General features: G+C 45.0%; 1 protein-coding gene across 1 annotated transcript in view; it reads right to left on the minus strand.

The window, feature by feature from the left end:
• The window catches only part of ARHGAP40 (Rho GTPase activating protein 40), a 71,554-nt gene that overhangs the window by 2,927 nt on the left and 50,049 nt on the right, over positions 1-18,578 (minus strand). The window contains 8 exon segments of the mRNA XM_006876635.1: positions 916-977; positions 3,319-3,488; positions 7,514-7,654; positions 9,373-9,579; positions 13,531-13,613; positions 15,506-15,665; positions 16,927-17,004; positions 17,454-17,545. Of these exon segments, the coding sequence (XP_006876697.1) occupies positions 916-977; positions 3,319-3,488; positions 7,514-7,654; positions 9,373-9,579; positions 13,531-13,613; positions 15,506-15,665; positions 16,927-17,004; positions 17,454-17,545 (993 nt within the window).

An 18,578-nucleotide genomic window follows, 5' to 3' on the forward strand; every position in this document is an offset into this window, starting at 1 on the left:
AGGATAAACAGAAGCTAAGGGATTTTGCCAAAGCCAACCCTGCTATGAAAAACATCCTAAAGAAAGTTCTGTGGACTGAGAACCAACAAGAACAGACACATGTGGCAGCATCAACCTGAACTCAGTCGACAAATGGAAGAGTCAAGAACAGAATAAAATTATAAGAACAGAGGATCTGGGAGGTCAGTCTATGATCAGAAACCCTATACAGGGTCTCTGTGAGTCAGAAGTGACTGACAGTATTTAATACAACTATATATATATATATGGAGTCCTGATGTGGTACTGTAGGATAAGCACTCGACTGCAATGTTGGTTTGTACCACAAGATCAGTGGTTCAAATCCACCAGCTGCTCCTTGGAAATCCTATGCAGGGTTGCTGCAAGTTGGAACTGACTCGATGGCACTTAACAACAATAACAATATATATTGTTACATATATTATACATATACACACACACATAGAGAGAGAGTGCCATGGTGATGCAGTAGTTAAGCACCAGGCTGCTAACTAAAAGGTCAGTGGTTTGAACCCACCTGCTGTACCTTCAGAGAAAAGACCAGGTTATCAGTTCCCGTAAAGATTACAGCCTAGGAAGCACTATGGGACAGCTTTCCTCTGTCCTTTAGGGTCACTGTGAGTCAGAACCTACAGCACACAGCAAATACAGCAAGTAGGTAGATAGACAGCCTGCCCCTGTCTAAACTCCAGGATAGAATCCCAAGGCCTGGCACAAGCTGGCTTTTAACCTCCCAGTAAGGTTCTACCTGTGGTTTGCAGGTTTCACTGGAAACAGAGGCCTGGGGAGAAGGTTCATCCCAAGGTGGGCTCCTGCCTCCCCTTGAGGGACCCAGTATACCCTAGAGGTGTAGAGCACCCAGAGATCCATGCTGGACCCAGTTTCCACAGGGGCATTTACCGATATTCCCTCCAACTTCATAGAGGTGGATGTTGGCTGCCTCCCTGGACCTGTTGCTGCAAGACAGAGAGAAGAAAACTGATGGTTGCTTGTTCTGCAGATAGCAAGGCCAACAACTGCTTACTGACCCCAGACTGGAGTGGACGGTCCCCACTGGGTGTTGGTCCCTACAGGAGAATAGACAAAAGGACCATCCTGAGAGAGCCTACCCAGGAGCAAGGACAGGGAAACTGGAGGGCATTTGACAAGGGCCCCGGGTTCCCTCCTACTGGGCATAGGAATTGGGCAGCTGTGAGGTGGTAGGGTGAGGGGGACAGATGGGGACAGGAACTTGCTATGAAGGGCACATGCTGAGTTCAGATAGTGGTATGAATATGTAAGTTTTCACTGGCCAATTTTTTTCAGATAATGGTAGTAGCTCATCAGATCCTTCTTCCTAGTCTGTCTTTGTCAAAAGCTCAGCTGAAACCTGTCCATCATGGGTGATCCTGCTGGTATTTGAAATACTGGTTGCATAGCTTCCAGCATCACAATGACTTGCAAGCCATCACAGTACAACAAACTGACAGATGAGTGGTGGAAATGCTTACTGATGAAGACCAAAGACTAAGCCTTCAGTATGTGTTACATCTCAATATTAAGGAAAGAAAAATCCTCATAATTAGGCCAATAAGCAGCATCATGCTAAATGGAGAAAACATTGAAGTTGTCAAGGATTTCATTTTACTTAGATCCACAATCAATGCCCATGGAAGCAGCAGTCAAGAAATCAAACAACACATCACATTGGGCAAATCTATTGCAAGAGACCTTTTTAAGTTAAAGAGCAAAGATGACACCTTGAAGACTAAGGTACACCTGACCCAATTCATGATATTTTCAGTCTCCTTTTATGCATGCAAAAGTTGGATAACAAATAAGGAAGACAGAAGAATTGATGCCTTTGAATTATGATGTTATTAAAGAATATTAAATATACAGTGGACTGCCAGAAAAGCAAACAAATCTATCTTAGAAGTACAGTCAGAATGCTCCTTAGAAGAGAGAGTGGAGAGACTTTGTCTCATCTATTTTGGGCATGTTATCATTAGGAGGGACCAGTCCCTGGTAAAGGACTGCATTCTTGGTAAAGTAGAGGGTCAATGAGAAAGAGGAGACACTCGATGAAATGTATTGACACAGTGGCTGCGGCAATGGGCTTCAACAATTATAATGATGGCAACAATTGTAATGATGGCACAATAGGCAGTGTTTTCGCCTGTTGTACATCAGGTTTCTATAAGCTGAAACTGACCCAACAACAACAAGAGCAGCGTGACTCAGTATTTATTGTATGTTGTTGTTGTTGTTGTTATGTGCCTTGAGTTGGTTCCAGCCGATTGCTACCTTGCATAGGGTTTCCAAGGAGCTGCTGGTGAGCTTGGACCTCCAATCTTGCAGATCCAACCAACTTTGCAGTCCAGCACATTAACTCACAGCGTCACACCAGGACTTCATTTATTATTGTATGATATTTACTGAAATCCTGAGTCCAATTCAAGAATCTGCCCCCAGTCTCCTGCATATCCTTCTCTGATATTAGAGTTCCCTTTGAAGGGACTAGAGAAGTCACTCACTAACTACTGAGAGGCTATGGTGCCAACTGCATCTAGGGGCTGCTGAGGGCTCAGGATGTTTCTTGCCTCCTGGGATGATGGCTGCACAATAGCTCCACTGACTTTCTTTCAGCTCTTTGGTTAGGCCATGCTTCTTGCTGCCTCAGAGCCTTTGCACATGCAGTTCTCAGTCTGGAAGCCTTCTCTCACTCCCAGACTATTCCAGATACCTTATTTTACACTCACACTTGCTGCTTATATTTCTTATAGAACCTAATAAAGTCAACAACTTCACATTAATTTTGTGGTTATTTGATCCCTGTCTGTTCTTTCCATAAACATGTCAGTGCAGGGCCTCTCTCTGTTCTTGGTTATTCTAGCATTCCACATGGTGCCTGGCTCGTAGTTTTTGTTGTGTTGTTAAGTATCATCGAGTTGGTTCTGACCCATAGCGACACTATATAGGGTTTCCGAGGAGCAGCTGGTGAGCTTGAACTGCTGACATGTGGTTCAAACCAACTTTACAGTCCAGTGCATTAACCTACAGGGCCACACCAGGCTCATAGTATGCACTCATTAAATAATTGTTAAATGAACCATGTCTACTTCCTTATTCTTTGGAGATCAGAAACTTTCTGAAAAGGTTGGAGACCTCATTTCTGACCACCCTAGATAGGAAAAGGACAAAGGCCAGGAAGACAGCAGTCGCAACCCCTTCAGCTCTCAGGTGACCGTTTCTCCCAGGGCTCCCTCAATGCTCCCTGCAGGGGAGAGACTCCAGCTCCAGGCAAGTACCACTTACCATGGGAGAGGGCTGTGTGTGTCCTCGCTGCCATCTTGGCCCTGAGACCCAGGGTGGAAGGACTCTGAGAACTGCCTCAGCACATGGGCCACTTTGGTGCTGGGGGTCAAGAACACTTCCATGGTCTCCTTGGTAGACCAGGGCACCTGGATCTTCGCCACTTTGAGAGTCTGAAGAAAGAAGGATCCAAGCATACAGGCACACACATGCATGTCTAGAATTCTTCAAACATGTGAGGTGCTTGTGCACAGACCATATCAGCACATGCATGCCCATGCACCAATGTGGGCACACTCAAATACAGGTGTAGAAACATACATGTGAGCATGTGTTCATACTCATACACATTAGAAATGCATGCAATGTGTCTACAAATGTACAAATGTACATAAACATATGCGTATAAGTAACTCAGCACCCACACCCATTGTACATGGTGTAGGCACAACACTGGCCAATTTCTATGTTCTGGACTTTAATAGAGTCACTTGGTGGTATAAATGGCTAATGTTCTCGGCTGCCAACAGAAAGCTTGGAGGATCAAATCCAATCAGAAGATTGGCAATTGAAAATCACTGAAAACCCTATGGATGACTTAAGAAAAACAAAGTTGGAAGCCTTTCACTTCTTAATCTTAAAATGTACTACACAGACACAGTGGTTAAAACAGCCTGGTACTGGTACAACAAAAGATGTATAGATCAATGTAACAGAACTGAGAACCCAGAAGTAAATTCATCCACATACAATCAGTTGATCTTTGACATAGAGTCAAATGATGTTTTAACAAAGGGCCCAAACACATTTAAGGGCGAAGAGATTGTCTCTTCAACAAATGATGCTGGCAAAATTGGAAATCTACTTGCAGAAGAATGAAACAAGACCCATATCTCATACCCTATACCAAAACAAAAGGAGCTCTGGTAGCGTAGTGGTTACGAATCGGGCTGCGAACCGTAAGGTCAGCGGTTCGAAACTACCAGCTGCTCCGCGGGAGAAAGATGAGGCTTTCTACTCCCGTAAAGATTTACACCCTCGGAAACCCTGTACAGGGTCGCTATGGGTCGGAACCGACTCGACGGCACTTAACAACAACAACAACATACCAAAACAAACTCAACATAAAGACTTAAACGTAAAACCAAGAACTATAAAGATCATCAATGAAAAATAGGGACAACTTAGGGACTCTGACATATGGCATAAATACACTATCAAGTATGAATAAAAACACACAAACAGCAGAAGACAAAATAGATACTGGGAACTCCTAAAAATTAGACACATAAGTGCATCAAAAGATTTCACCAAAGGAGTAAAAATATAGCCCACAGACTGGAAATTTTTTTCTTGCAATGACATATCAGACAAGAGACTAATCTCTAAAATGTATAGAAAACTGCAACACCTTTACAAGAAAAATATAACCCAATTTAAAGATGGGCAGAGGACATGAACAGACAACTTCACTAAAGAAGACATTCAGGCGGCCAACAAACATATGAAGAAATATTTGTGATCATTAACCATTGTTGTTGTTGTTAAGTGCCATGGAGTTGGTTCTGACTCATAGCAATCCTGTATAGGGTTTCTGAGGAGCAACTGATGGGTTTGAACCAGTTACCTTGACGTTAGCAGTCCAGCACTTATGCTACAGCACCACACCATTAGCCATTGTTGTTGATAAGTGCCATCGAGTTGAGATACAAATCAAAACAACAATGAGATATTATTTCACCCCAGCATCATGCAAAGTTCAGTAAAACAGAAAACAATGAACACTGGCAAGGATGTAGAGAGACTGTGGAAAACGGCATGGCACTTCTTCAGAAAGTTGGAAATGGCAATACTGTATGACCTAGAAATCCCTCTACTTGGAATATAGTCCCAAGATTTAAGAGTCAGGACACAAGTAGATAAATGCACAACCATGTAAATCGCAGCACCATTCACAACAACAAAAAGATGGAGACAGCCTAAACACCCATCAATGAAAGAATGGGTCAACAAATTTTGGTGCATACACATATGGATACTATGCAACATTGAAGAACAACAATGAATCTGTGAAACACCTCATAACATGGATGAACCTGTAGGACATTGTTGTTGTTGTTGTTATGTGCCGTCGAGTCGGTTCCGACCTATAGTGATCCTGTAAGGGTTTCCAAGGCTGTAAATCTTGACGAGAGTAGAAAGCCTCATCTTTCTCCTGCGGAGCGGCTGGTAGTTTCGAACTGCTGACCTTAAGGTTCACAGCCCAATTCGTAACCACTACGCTACCAGAGCTCCTTATGCTAGTGAAATTAGTCAATCACAAAGGATAGGTACTTTATGAGACCATTATTGTAAAAACTCAATAAAAGGTTTACATGCTAAAAGAAATATTTTTTGATAGTTACCAATGGTAAGAGGGAAGGGAGAGTATTTCGTTGGCTAAAGGGTAGACACTTGTTATCCCAGGTAATGGGGAGGGCAATATACAAGAAGGAGGCTGGCAGAAGAATTATGAAGACAGGTTAAAGACACAGGGAAGATTGCAAGGGTTAAAGGGGATAGAGGTAAATACTGTTCTATACACAACCCTACAACCACAGTGTTCTAGTAGATACGTGGACAGATACATAGGCTGAATAGGCATGGAAGGGAGAGTGGGAGAATACCCACAAATACATAAGGGTTTGACACAGGATATTGGTACATGGATACCTATGAAAGCGGTGGAACATACAGGGGACAAAATGATGAAAATTTCTTAGACATTACTAAACACCTTGAAGCAAGGAGTTGCTGGGCCTGGGGGCTTGGGACCATGGTCTCAAGACACCATGATCAATTGGCATAACATAGTCCACAAAGACAGTATTTTACATCCTACTTTGGTGAGTAGCCACTGGGATCTTAAAAGTTCACGAGCAACTCCCACTGACCTGGAGATGATATATATATATATATATCCTGTTGTTGTTGTTGTTGTGTGCTGTGGAGTCGGTTCCGACTCATAGTGACCCTGCACAGGGTTAGAACACCTCATCTTTCTTCCACGGAGCAGCTGGTAGTGTCGAACTGTTGACCTTGCTGTTCGCAGCCCGATTCATAACCACTATGCTACCAGAGCTCCTTATATATAGCCTGAGGGTCAAAGAAAAAGAGAAAGACCCCCAAAGAGATGGATTGGCCATGTGCTAGCATCGATGGACTCAAGCGTGGCAACAGTAGTGAGGTTGGCCCAGGATAGGGCAGTGTTTCATTCTGCTGTGCCTAAGGTCGCTATGAGACGGTACCAACTCGATGGCACCTAACAACAACAGCTACTGGTCAGAAAGAGACTGGAGGAACCTGAGACTATAACCTTGGGCTACCTTTTCAGGTCTGGAACACAACTCACTCTTGTGATTACAATTTTCAGTTAAAATAGGTACATAGGGAAACAACACTAGTAAGGTATGCTCACCATGGAATCGTCAACAATTCAAGACCAAAAGGGCATCACCTACCTAAGGACAGAGTTGAGAAGTGATGGGAAGGAGGGTGGAATGGAAATAAAGAACCACAGGGAGGAACTGGGCTAAGTGTTGTTGCAGGGAGGGGATTGCAATCATTGAGATGAAACAAAGGGTAGGATTCGTTGGAGGTAAACTGATAATCTTCTTTTAACTTCACTCAATTCACGATAAAAAGTTTCAAAAACCAACCAAACAAACAAAACCCTATGGAGTGATCTGACACAAATGGGGTCACCGGCAGTGGGAACCAACTCACCGCAGCTGGTTTGGTTTGGGTTTAGATTTTAGTAAGGAACCATGTTCACGAATCCTCTCAGGGACACAGTATTCTTGGAAGATCTTTCCTTCGCTTCTGATCCCTTTTAATCCCGCACCCCAAAACATGACCCCCACTTTTCCACCCCTCAGCCAGGCATGCAAGAGGCTCCCTAACAAAAGGCCAAGGGACAATTCCTCCCGCTCCACTGCGCCCTCACCAGTGTTTCTCCTTCCGCAGTACCCTACCGTCTCCAGTATTTCGGAGGTACGGGGTCCACACTCCATACTACGGAACCTGAGCGCTCCCTGGTGGTCCAAAGAGGCAGCGCCGTCTCTAGCTGCATGCAGCAAGTACTGAGAGGGACAGTGATGCGCGACGCCCCTGGCCACCCTTGCTCCCTTTCTCCATGCGTCCAGAGGGAGGGACTCACAGCCTCCAACCTATCTCCCGCCTTGTCTTGGTCGGTGTGCATCCTCCGCAGCCAAGTCTTGAGGCCCGGGTCACAGAGTTGGGAGCGCCGGTTGCTGTTGTCGTTCAGTTTTCGCACCTGGGAGACCAAGAAGGAGGCAACCTGGCCAGACAGAATCTAACCTTAGATTGCTGGTGTGGTAATCAGGGTTGCTGTGGCCTCTTTCCTGTTCCCACATTCCACACCTTACTTGACAATACATATGTTGAACACAGGATTGAAGTGCTAATTTGGTGGGAGGAGAAAGGACATTGAGACCCTAGAGGGGGTCATTGAGCTGGGGACCCTGAGGCTCGGGTGGCAGAAGCCTTCCAGACAGAAGGCTGGAGGGTCCTGCCCATGCTGTGGGACATATGTCGCTGACACACCTTGGTTAGGAGTTCCAAAGGGCACACCTGAAGCGGGTAGGCTCTGAGAATCCCCAGCCAGCTCTGCAGTAGAGAATCCCCACTCAGCCCTGCCCAGAGTGACCATGCCCCTTTGTAGAATCAACACAGAGCCAGGCTGCATGGTCCCTGGGAGCAAGGGGTTCCTTGATTTACTGGGTGTTGTTGTTGTTTGCAGTGGAGTCGGTTCTGACTCACAGCAACCCTGTACAGGGTTTCTGAGGCGGTAAATCTTTACGGGAGCAGAAAGCCTCATCTTTCTCCCACGGAACAGCTGGTAGTTTCCAACTGCTGACCTTGAGGTTTGCAGCCCAATTCGTAACCACTACGCTACCAGAGCTCCTTGTGTGAGGGCTAAATGAAATGGTGCACATAAGCACACCTGGCGAGACTGGAGGGGAAATTTGGCACCAAGGGTTTGCACTAAACTGCTAATGTAAAGACTGGCAGTGCAAACCCACCAAGTGGTGAGGAAGAAAGCCCTGGAGATCTGCTTCCATAAAGATTACAGCCAAAACAAAAACAAAAACCCTATGAAGCAGTTCTACTTTATAACACTAATGGGGTTGCCGTTAGTTAGAATCAACTCTGGGTTTGGGTTTGGAATTTTTTGATATGCTGCCTGAAACTTTTTGAGGGAATGCATTGGTATTTCTTGAAATTAAAAAAAAATTCCTGTGATAAAAACTATTATAAGCCAATGTGTTTAATGAACTCTGGTGGCACAGTGATTTAAGCATTGGCCTGCTAACCAAAAGGTTTGAACGACCACAGGAGAACGATAAAGCTAACTGCTTCTGTAAAGATTGACAGCCTCGAAAACTCAAAGTGGCAATTCTGCTGTGTCCTATCAGGTCTCCGTCAGTTGGGATTGATATGATGGCAGTGGGTCCAGCTCAGGTTTGTATCAGGGGGAGTGAAAGGCATGCTGGCAGTAAAGTAGTCAGTAATTCTTATGTTGCTCCTTGAAACATTGCATTTCTGGAACAGTAGACTGGGGTATCTTGTGTTACTTGGGACAAGGCTCATGGTGGGGTGGGGTGTCTCAGTTCCCTAGCTCCAGCCTGTCTTAGGTGGGCACTGTGGGCCTGAGCCTCAGGGCTGGGCTTTCGCTGCATCATGAAAGCTCTGATGTGGAGGAAGTTCAGGAAACACCTGCTATCTGGAGTTCCACCAGATGGCAGCAGAGTGATGGAGAGGTGTGGCAGTGGAGAGAGCGTGGGAGGATGACTCTGGCCCATACAAAGGGTCCAAGAAAGGCCCAGGAACAATGACGCTCTAGTTCAAAAGAAGTTCTAAAGAGCGGCACATGCTGATCCTGGACACAGCAGCAGCAGGGGCAGGGAAGCTGCACTGAGAGGAGCAAGTGGCCTGTCCAGGTCACCCAGATGGGCACTCCCTCCCTGACCATCCCAGCCACCCATCAGCACCCACTGTCCACGGCAGGTCCTGGTAGTGCACCATCATCTGCACCACCTCGGCTGCTCCCTCTGTCAGCTGCTTCTCCTTGCCTTTGGGGAGTTTGGGGGGCCACCCATGGTGCAGGAAGAGATTAGGGGCCATCACAGTGGACACGTTCCACAGCATCATCTTGTTGCTCTGTTCCCAGGCCACCACCTTCCTGAGGAACTCCAGGAGTGCCTGAAGAAGGGCACAAAACCTCCCTTGAATTCCAGCATGTTCCAGAGACTTCCTCACTGTTTCCAGAACAATGTGATTTGGGGCCATGTGGAAGGAGCCAGAGCTGGGAGGAGAGTACTAGATGTTTTAGTTCCTGCTGTGCCATTAGCCCACCCTGCTACTGCTCTGTCTCCGTGTTTTTGCTCTGTAAAATGTAACCAAAATCCTGGCCCTGGCCGACTCGCACAGAGATGAGTGAGGAGATCAGGGTCAGACTTCAACTTCCAGGAAGTAATGAAGAAAAACCTTTGAGAAGTGGTCTTTTCCTGGTGAGCCTTAGACAGTCAGCTTCTTTCTAGTATCTAGATATGGCCAAAAATGAAAGAAGTGAGAAGTCAAAAGGATGGGAAGAAAAGGGGAAGAGGATAATAGCTACCATGTGTTACGTAATCCTTGTATCCCTGGCCTTGTTATTAGAGCCATGCATCTATTTGTTACCTCACTTAGTCCTCACAGTAACTTTAGGTTGGTTCTATTATTAAACATAAATCCTCACAACGAGACCACTAAATAACATCATGATCAATGTAGTAATGATTGAAGTGGTCCAACACTTCATTTGGCTTCGATCCATAATCACACTCATGGAAGCAGCAGCCAAGAAATCAAATGATGTATTGAGTTAAGCAAATCTACTGCAAAAGGCCTCATTAAAGTGTTAAAGAGCAAAGATATTAGTTTGAGGACTAAGGTGTGATTGACTCAGGCCATAGTATTTTCAAGGGTATAATATGCATGAGAAAGTTGGATAACAAATAAGGAAGACTGTAGAAGAATCTATGCATTTGCATTGAGAAGAACACTAAAAGTATCATGGTCTGTCAGAAGAACAAACAAATCTGTGTTGGAAGAAGTATCCCTCCTTAGAAGTCAGAATGGCAAGACTTTGTTTATCATACTTCAGACATGTTATTTGGGAGGGATCAGTCCCTAGAGATGTTCAACCATATCAAGAGGTAGCATATGATCAAGAGCCAATGATCCTGAAGGAAGAAGTCCAAAGTACATTGAAGTCATTGGCAAAGAACAAGGCACCAGGAATTGATGGAATACAAACTGACGTCTTTCAACAAACTGATACAGCACTGGAGGCACTCACTCATATATGCCAAGAAATTTGGACAACAGCTACCTACCTGGCCAATTGACTTGAAGGATATCCCTACTTGTGCCCATTCCAAAAAGAGGTGATCCAACAGAATGAAGAAATCATTGGACAATATCATTGATATCCCATTTGAAGTTTTACTAAAGATAATACAAAAATAACTGTAACCATACATTGACAAAGAACTTCCAGAGCTTCAAGCCGGATTCAGAAGAGGACCTGGAATGAGGGATACCAATGATGATGTCAGATGGGTCTTGGCTGAAAGCAGAGAAAACCAGAAAGATGTTTACTTGTGCTTTATTGACTATGCAAAGGCTTTTGATTGTATGGATCCTGACAAGCTATGAACAACATTGTAGAGAATGAGTATTCTGGAACACTTAATTGTATTCATGAAGTGCCTGTACATAGACCAAGAGGCAGTTGTTCAAACAGAACAAGGGAACACTGAGTGGTTTAAAATTAGGAAAGATGTGCACCAGGGTTGTATTTTTTCACCATACTTATTCAACAAGGAGCTCTGGTAGCATAATGGTTATGAATCGGGCTGCCAGCCGCAAGGTCAGCAGTTAGATACTACCAGCCGCTCCGCGGGAGAAAGATGAGGCGGTCTGCTCCCATAAAGATTTCCAGCCTCAGAAACCCTGTGTAGGGTCACTATGAGTTGGAACCGACTCCACGGCACATAACAACAACAACAACAGTTCAATTTGTGTGGTGAGCAAATAATCCGAGAAACTGGATTATATGAAGAAAAACATGACTTCAGAATTGGAGGAAGGTTTGCAGATGATATAACCTTGCTTGCTGAAAACAAAGAGGATTTAAAATACTTACTGATGAAGATCAAAGACCACAGCCTTTGGTGTTGGTTGTATCTCAATGTAAAGAAAACAAAAATCCACACCACTGGACCAATAAATAATATCACAATAAATGGAGTAAAGATTGAAGTTATCAAAGACTTCATTTTGTTTGAATCAACCATCAACACTCATGGAAGCAGCAGTCAAGAAATCAAATGATGTATTGCATTAGGCAAATCTGTTGCAAAAGCTGTTTTGTTTTTTTGTGTTTTTTGCACAAGATGTATTTAAAGTGTTGAAGAGCAAAGATATCAGCTTGAGGACTAAGGTGCGGCTGTCCCAGGCCATGGTATTTTAAATAACCTCATATGCATGCGAAAGTTGGAAGTGAATAAGGAAGACTGTAGAAGAACTAATGCATTTGAGCTATGGTGTTGGAACAGAATATTAAAAGTACCATGGACTGCCAAAAGAACAAACCAATCTGGGTGGAAGAAATATCACCAGAATGCTCCCTGGAAACCAGGATGGACAGACTTCTCTCATACTTCAGGCATATTGTCAGGAGGGACCAGTGCCTGGAAATGTTATCATGTTTGGTAAAGTGGAGGGTCAGAGAAAAAGAGGACAACCCCCAGTGAGATGGATTGGCACAGTAGCAGCAACAATGGGCTCAAGGGTAGCAATGATTGTGAGCTTGGCACAGGACCGGGCAGTGTTTTCTTCTGTTGTGCATAGGGTCACTATGAGTTGGTACCAACTCGATGGCACCTAACAACAACACAACAAGTCCCTGGAGTAAAGGGTAAAGTGGAAGGTCAGAGTAAAAGAGGAAGCTCCCCAACGAGACGGACTGACACAGTGGCAGTAGTTAAAGCATAATAACAAAGGACCGGGCAGTGTTTCATTCTGTTATATATAGAGCCACTATGAGTCAGAATCATTTCAAAGGCACCTAACAACAGCAACAGCTATTGCACAGAAATCAAGACTTGGAAGTGTTCCAATGCTACACAGCTAGTAAGGATGGATGGGAAGGAAAACAGATGGAAGGAAACAGGATAGACTGTATCCTCTTAGGAAGATGGATGGATGAATGGGTGGGTATTTGGATGGATGTTTGGATGGATGGATGGTGGATAACTGCTATGTACTACATCTACTCCAGGATTGATCATGTGCTAATTTTTGTAATTTCCAAAACAACCACACAAAATTGCTGTTACTATCTCCAATTTACTGAGAGGGAAATGGAAATTCAAAGAGGTTGTCTCTTCAACTAAAGTTAAGGCACAAGAAGTGGAAGTCACTTGAACCCAGCTCTATTTGGCTACAAAGACTTCTTGTGGCCTCCTATATCCGCACCAGACAAGGGTAACAGTAGACTCTAGGCCTCCTCACAGCCTCATCCTTGGAAGCATATCTTGAGTCTGACCCAAGCACATTAAGGAAGGTGTAGGGAGCTAAATCAAGACTGAGTACCAGCCTCCATCCCAGAGCACCCACCCCAGTAGCACACAATAGCATTTCCCCAAGGGAGTGTTTTCCAGATGGGTCCCCACAGACTACCAGTGCTATGTAAACATCTCCACAACAAAAGCAGACATTATCAAATAGGTTTGGGAAGTGCTACATACTCTAGTCCCACTTGGAAATTCACAAAGCCTTAGAATATTATAGGCTCTGAGAAGTTCCTGCAAGAAAGACTTATCCTTGACTAGGTCTCATTAACCCAGCGCTTGCTTATTTTATTTGTACTTAGAACCCTCTTCTTTGTGACACCTGTAAGGACCATATGGAACTGGTGTTCTGCAGAAATACCATCCCTTTTCAGGACTCAATGGCTTTGTTTAAGAAAACAAATATCAGGAAAGTCTGTGTTGGTCATCCCTGCATCCAGCATCTGGCATAGTTGTGGGCTGAATGAGCACATCTGGAGTCATGACTGGTTGAAGGCTAAGGTGGTAGAGCAGAGGCAGCCCCTGTAACGCTTACCTTCAAGGTGCTTCTGTTGGGTTCCGGGAGGAGCAGGAAGAGCAGGTGGAGAGCCTGCAGACGTTGTTTCAGGTTGGGGATGGCTGAGGGAAGATGGAGGACCAGAGTCTCCCTGGGAGGTTCAGGACTCCCCTTCCCTCTGTCTGAAGGCCACTTCTTGGGGAGGGACGATCACAGAAAGTCCAGGACAGCCCAGAATCCCTTCTTCACAAAGCCTAACGCTGTTCCCTGGACCAGCGTGAGCCCAGAAATAGCCCCAAGCAGTGCTGCTACAGAAAGGCTCACTCCCTGTGCATCATGAACACAGACAGACACATGTACTTACATGTGCACACACATGAATACAACACACACATGAATACACATATGTGTACACACGACGTACAGATGCAGACAAGTGAGCATGCAGATATGTACAAAGAAACATGTGTGCAAGCACACAGAGACACTTGTGTGAACATACATTGTACAATGAACAGAGACATGTATTGCTGACATATAAGCACACATACATGTGTGTAGGAACATACACATCCAGACATGCAGTCTGAGAACTATAGCCCAGAATTTAAAAAAATGCAGTGTGTCTGCCAGGCACAACATTTTGGTGCAAATTCACATACAATGCATACTGCTCTGCCTGAACACCGGCATGCCACCCCAGCCAGACACATCAAAGGATCAAAGGGTATAAAAACATACTGCGGTCTGTACATACACACTCAGCTATATTACTCAGAGAGACGGGGAAAGTGCATGTGTAAGTTAGGCACACATGCAGTGGGAGGCTAGCTGAGGGTTTAATCTGTTTTTGTTTGTTTTCTTTCCTGGTTTTAATGAGAAAGGTTGTGGGAAATCACTTGTTCATTCTAGGAACGCCCCTACCTATCAAGCATTCCAGGTACCTCAGATACAGTAGTGAAGGATGCAAACAAGGTCACAGTCACATTTCACAAGAGAAGACAGATAATAAACAAGCAGAAAAATGACAAAATATCTCCAAACCCTGACACAGCTTCACAGAAAGTAACACAGTCTCATGATGAGCAGTAGGCAGCCAATGTGACGTGAGATGACATTGAGCTGACATTGGAATGACAAGAAGAGCCAAGTGAAGGGGGGAGCAAGTGAGGGGCTTTGCAGACAAGATAGAACAGTGAATGCTGAGGCTCTGAAGAAGAGAGAAGAAGGAGGGACACAAAGCAGGTGGTGAGAAAGGGGCCCGAAGATGGGTCAGAGGTAGGAGGGCCTGTTTCATTACTAGTGTACTGTGGAAGGCATGAAGCAATGGAGTGTGGTGATTGGATTGTGCTTCAAAATGAGGCTGGGAGGAGCAATGGCTGGAGTGTGCCGTCAGAGTCTCGGGCCCTGGCTTGAGGGTAGAAGAAATCAGACTGGCCAAACAGTGAAGCTTTCTGCAGAATTCAGAGAGACAGAAAGAGCGGCTGGGAGAGGGGAGAGAAATCGATGTCCCTTGAAGTGGTAAGTGATTGGTTAACATTTTGAGAAAAACAAAAGGGACTGTGTTTGTCTCCAACGGATCCTGAGAAGTCCAGACAGAAACACATGTATTAGAATATGAATAGAGCAGTGTCTGTGCAATACATGCCAATCTGCAGACCTATGCACAGACAGACAGACAAGCACATAAACGCATGGGCCCATGTGTGTACTTGGGTAAGCTCAGCCGACAGAAATCAGGAGGGGAAGGGAGCTGGGCCACGTGAAGGACAGCATCGAGGACTGGGTATGGCAACACTTAGCCTCCTCCTCTCCTGAAACCTCTGATTGCCCATTACATGTGCACATGCACGTTCACACATGGGCACATACATGAACAAGTCTCTGAGTCTCTCCACTTCCTCCTCTGTCATCTCCAGAGCACAGGGAACAGACATCCCTGGAAATGGGTTTCCTGCTTTCCTACCACTTTCTCTCTCCAGCTTCCCAGGGCAAAGGGCCCCAGCACACTCACTGGGCACCATGGCAAAAGCTGGAAGGTACTTGGCAGTGAGCAGAGGTGCCGGCAGCGCCCGGAGGAATCTTTTCAGCAGGTCACATGCATCATTGTGATGAACCTCATCCCAGCAAAACAGACCCATGTAGAAGTCTTTCTCCAGCTTTTGTTCCAGCCCCTGAAGGATGGAGGAGGCACCGGTGAGAAATTGGCCCAAAATTTCAGTATAAGTGGCTTGAATTGAGACAGCCTCAAGTTTCCTTAGCTGTAAAATGGACAATAATAGCACCTACCTTGTAGGGTTGGCAGGAAGCTTAAGGTAGATCACTGAGCACAGGACTAAGCAGAGCAGAGGGAGGGTAATGAGCACCCAGGGCAATCTCTAAATTGGGACCTCCAAAATTTGAATGCTGGGAGACCAGGTGTGGTGCCATAGGATAAGCACTCTACCTCATGGTCTGTTTGAACCACAAGGTCGGCGGTTGAAACTCACCAGCTGCTCCTCAGAAACCCTATACAGGGTTGCTATGAGTCAGAACTGACTGGACAGCACTTAACAACAACAAGAAATTTGAATGCCCAGGGGAAATCTCTAAATTGGACTCCCCTCTAATTTCAAAAGGAGCCCTGGTGGCATAAAGAGTTATGTGTTGGGCTGCTAACCCCAAGGTCAGCAGTTCTAACCCACCAGCTGCTCTTGGGAGAAAAATGAGGCAGTCTGCTTCTGTAAAGAGTTATGCCTGAGAACCTCTGTCCTATAGAGTCACTGTGGGTCAGAATTGACTCGATGGCAGTGAGTTTGAATTATTTTTTCTTTCCTAATTTCAAGATGAATAGATGTTGATAGCAATGATCCATCACTGGAAGTGCCTTTCCCCCTTGTGCCTGATTGTCTGGTGCCCCCTTGTACTTGGGCCTAGGGGCAAGTCCCCCTCATTACACTTGTGGATGTCTTCAGTCCTTGAGAAAGGACATTGGGCCACAGGGGGTTAACTGCTCAACAGCACCGGACTTCCTGTACCTGCTATACCTTAGACACACCTCTGAGGCTGAGCTAAAAAAATGTTGGCCAATCCAACTTTCAACCATCTTGCTTTACTGGACCAATCCTGCCCTTTCAAATCCTCCTGGAATTCTATCACTACAGAGATCAAAGACGAAAAACTACAAACTGCATGGTGGTGGTGGTGTGTTGTGGACTTGGTTCTGACTCATAGCGACCCTGCATAGGGTTTCTGAGGCTGTAAATCTTTACAGGAGCAGAAAGCCTCATCTTTCTCCCTTAGAACCGCTGGTAGTTTCGAACTGCTGACCTTGAGGTTAACAGCCCGACTCATAACTACTACGATACTAGAGTACCTACAAACAAACTGTATAGTGTGTACATAAAGGTACCAGGATATATAGCCTCAATGAAGCAGGGGAAGCCAAATCATTACCTTAACTCTGGCCTGTGATCCCGGCACCCTGAGGATGCCTTCTGTGTCCAGGCCTCTGTTTTCTAAACAGGACAGCAGCTTTGAGAAAGAAAAACAATGCTTTCACCAACTATCACTGATAAATGGGCTACAAACTGGTATGTCTGCCTCCCATGACAACCAAGAAGAGGGAGTTGCTCAGAGAAGGGTTTTGTTTAAAATAATCGCAATAGCTTTCTGGGCCATTTCCAAGAGTCGAACATTGTGTATACAGGTTGACATGCTTGCTTTTTTTTTTTTTCATTTAGTGCTTATGATAAGGAGGATAGTATTATTATTAATCCTACTTTACAGATGTTGAAAAGGATATTCATAAATATTCAATAATTAACTCTAGATTTCTCCAGTAACAACAGTAAGAACTAGAATTTGAACCCAGGTCTCCCTGAGTCTAGAGCCCATGCTCTTATCCCCTATTCTGTGTTCCTCCCAACAATGGTACCCAGAGCCAGCCTCTCAAGAGGAGGCTCAAGCTGGGGAAAACTTACAGCTTGAAGAATCAGTGGGACCTGGGTGTTGGGGAGGAGTTTGTGGTCAGCTTCCAGCAAGGCTTCAAGAGACATGCCAAAAAGGCAAGTTTCTGTAGGAAGTCAAGAGGGCAGAAGAGCTTTTCACTTCCTGGAATCACAATTTGGCTCCAATGTGAAAGATCTCTTGGGCAATTGGACTCAGATCTTTGCCCTGTGTAAGGTCTGGGCTCTCCGAAGAGTGGCTGAGCCCCAAATTCTCCTCATCTTGTGAGCAGAACATTTGGCCTCAGTGATGCAGAAAACGTTAGCTGTGTACAGAGCAGAAAATCTCAGCTGGATAAAGAGATATGAAGACTCCTGAGCCCATGGACAAGGATTTAGCCACAGAGGGCTAGAGCTGAGACTGAAGCATCCAGCTGATATGAAGTGAGGGGAGACACACAAGAACAACCAATTTTCACCTAGCTTCGATGGCTTGATGATCAGAACTTGACTAAAGGAAGATAAAAATTTTTTTGATAAAGGAAACAAGCGCAAATTGCTACAATTTGATGAACTTGACCTATATACTTCTAGATGTAGTAGCTCAAAATACCGACTGAGAGCCAAGGAGTTTTCCGGTCAATACTATCCCTACTATATACAGGGTTGATAGAGATGGGCAACTTAGACATTGGCTACCTAAAATGGAGTCGGGGGTGGTGGGGGGTGGTGTGTTATAGAGGTACAAAGTGACTGGCTTATAAGTTTTCAAGAGAGAGTTTAGTTTAAGAGTGTGCAGGGGAAGATAGAGTCCCCACTGAATAATTCTCATCTGGTCTAAATGGGTCTGGTGAAAGGAGATGTGGATAGGAGTCTTATGGTTCAATAGTATTTGGTATCATGACTGTGATTGTCACAACTGCAAAGGTAGAAGTTTTGTAACAAAAAGGGGTTAGTAGTGAATCTTACAGTCCAGGAACAGAGGATCCTAGGATCATCAAGAGCGCAAGCAGAATGTGGGACTCTATCCAGAGAAGCAGCAACACCAGAGATGGAGGCAGAGATGATGACATGGAGAGAAGAAAAAGCTGAGGACTCTAGACTCATGGAAAGAGAAAGACTGTGTGCTGGTGACCAGGAGGCAGGCTTGCCCTTGGGTTG

The sequence above is a fragment of the Chrysochloris asiatica genome, unplaced genomic scaffold (assembly GCF_000296735.1).
Source record: "Chrysochloris asiatica unplaced genomic scaffold, ChrAsi1.0 scaffold00403, whole genome shotgun sequence".
In the NCBI taxonomy this organism is placed as follows: Eukaryota; Metazoa; Chordata; class Mammalia; order Afrosoricida; family Chrysochloridae; genus Chrysochloris; species Chrysochloris asiatica.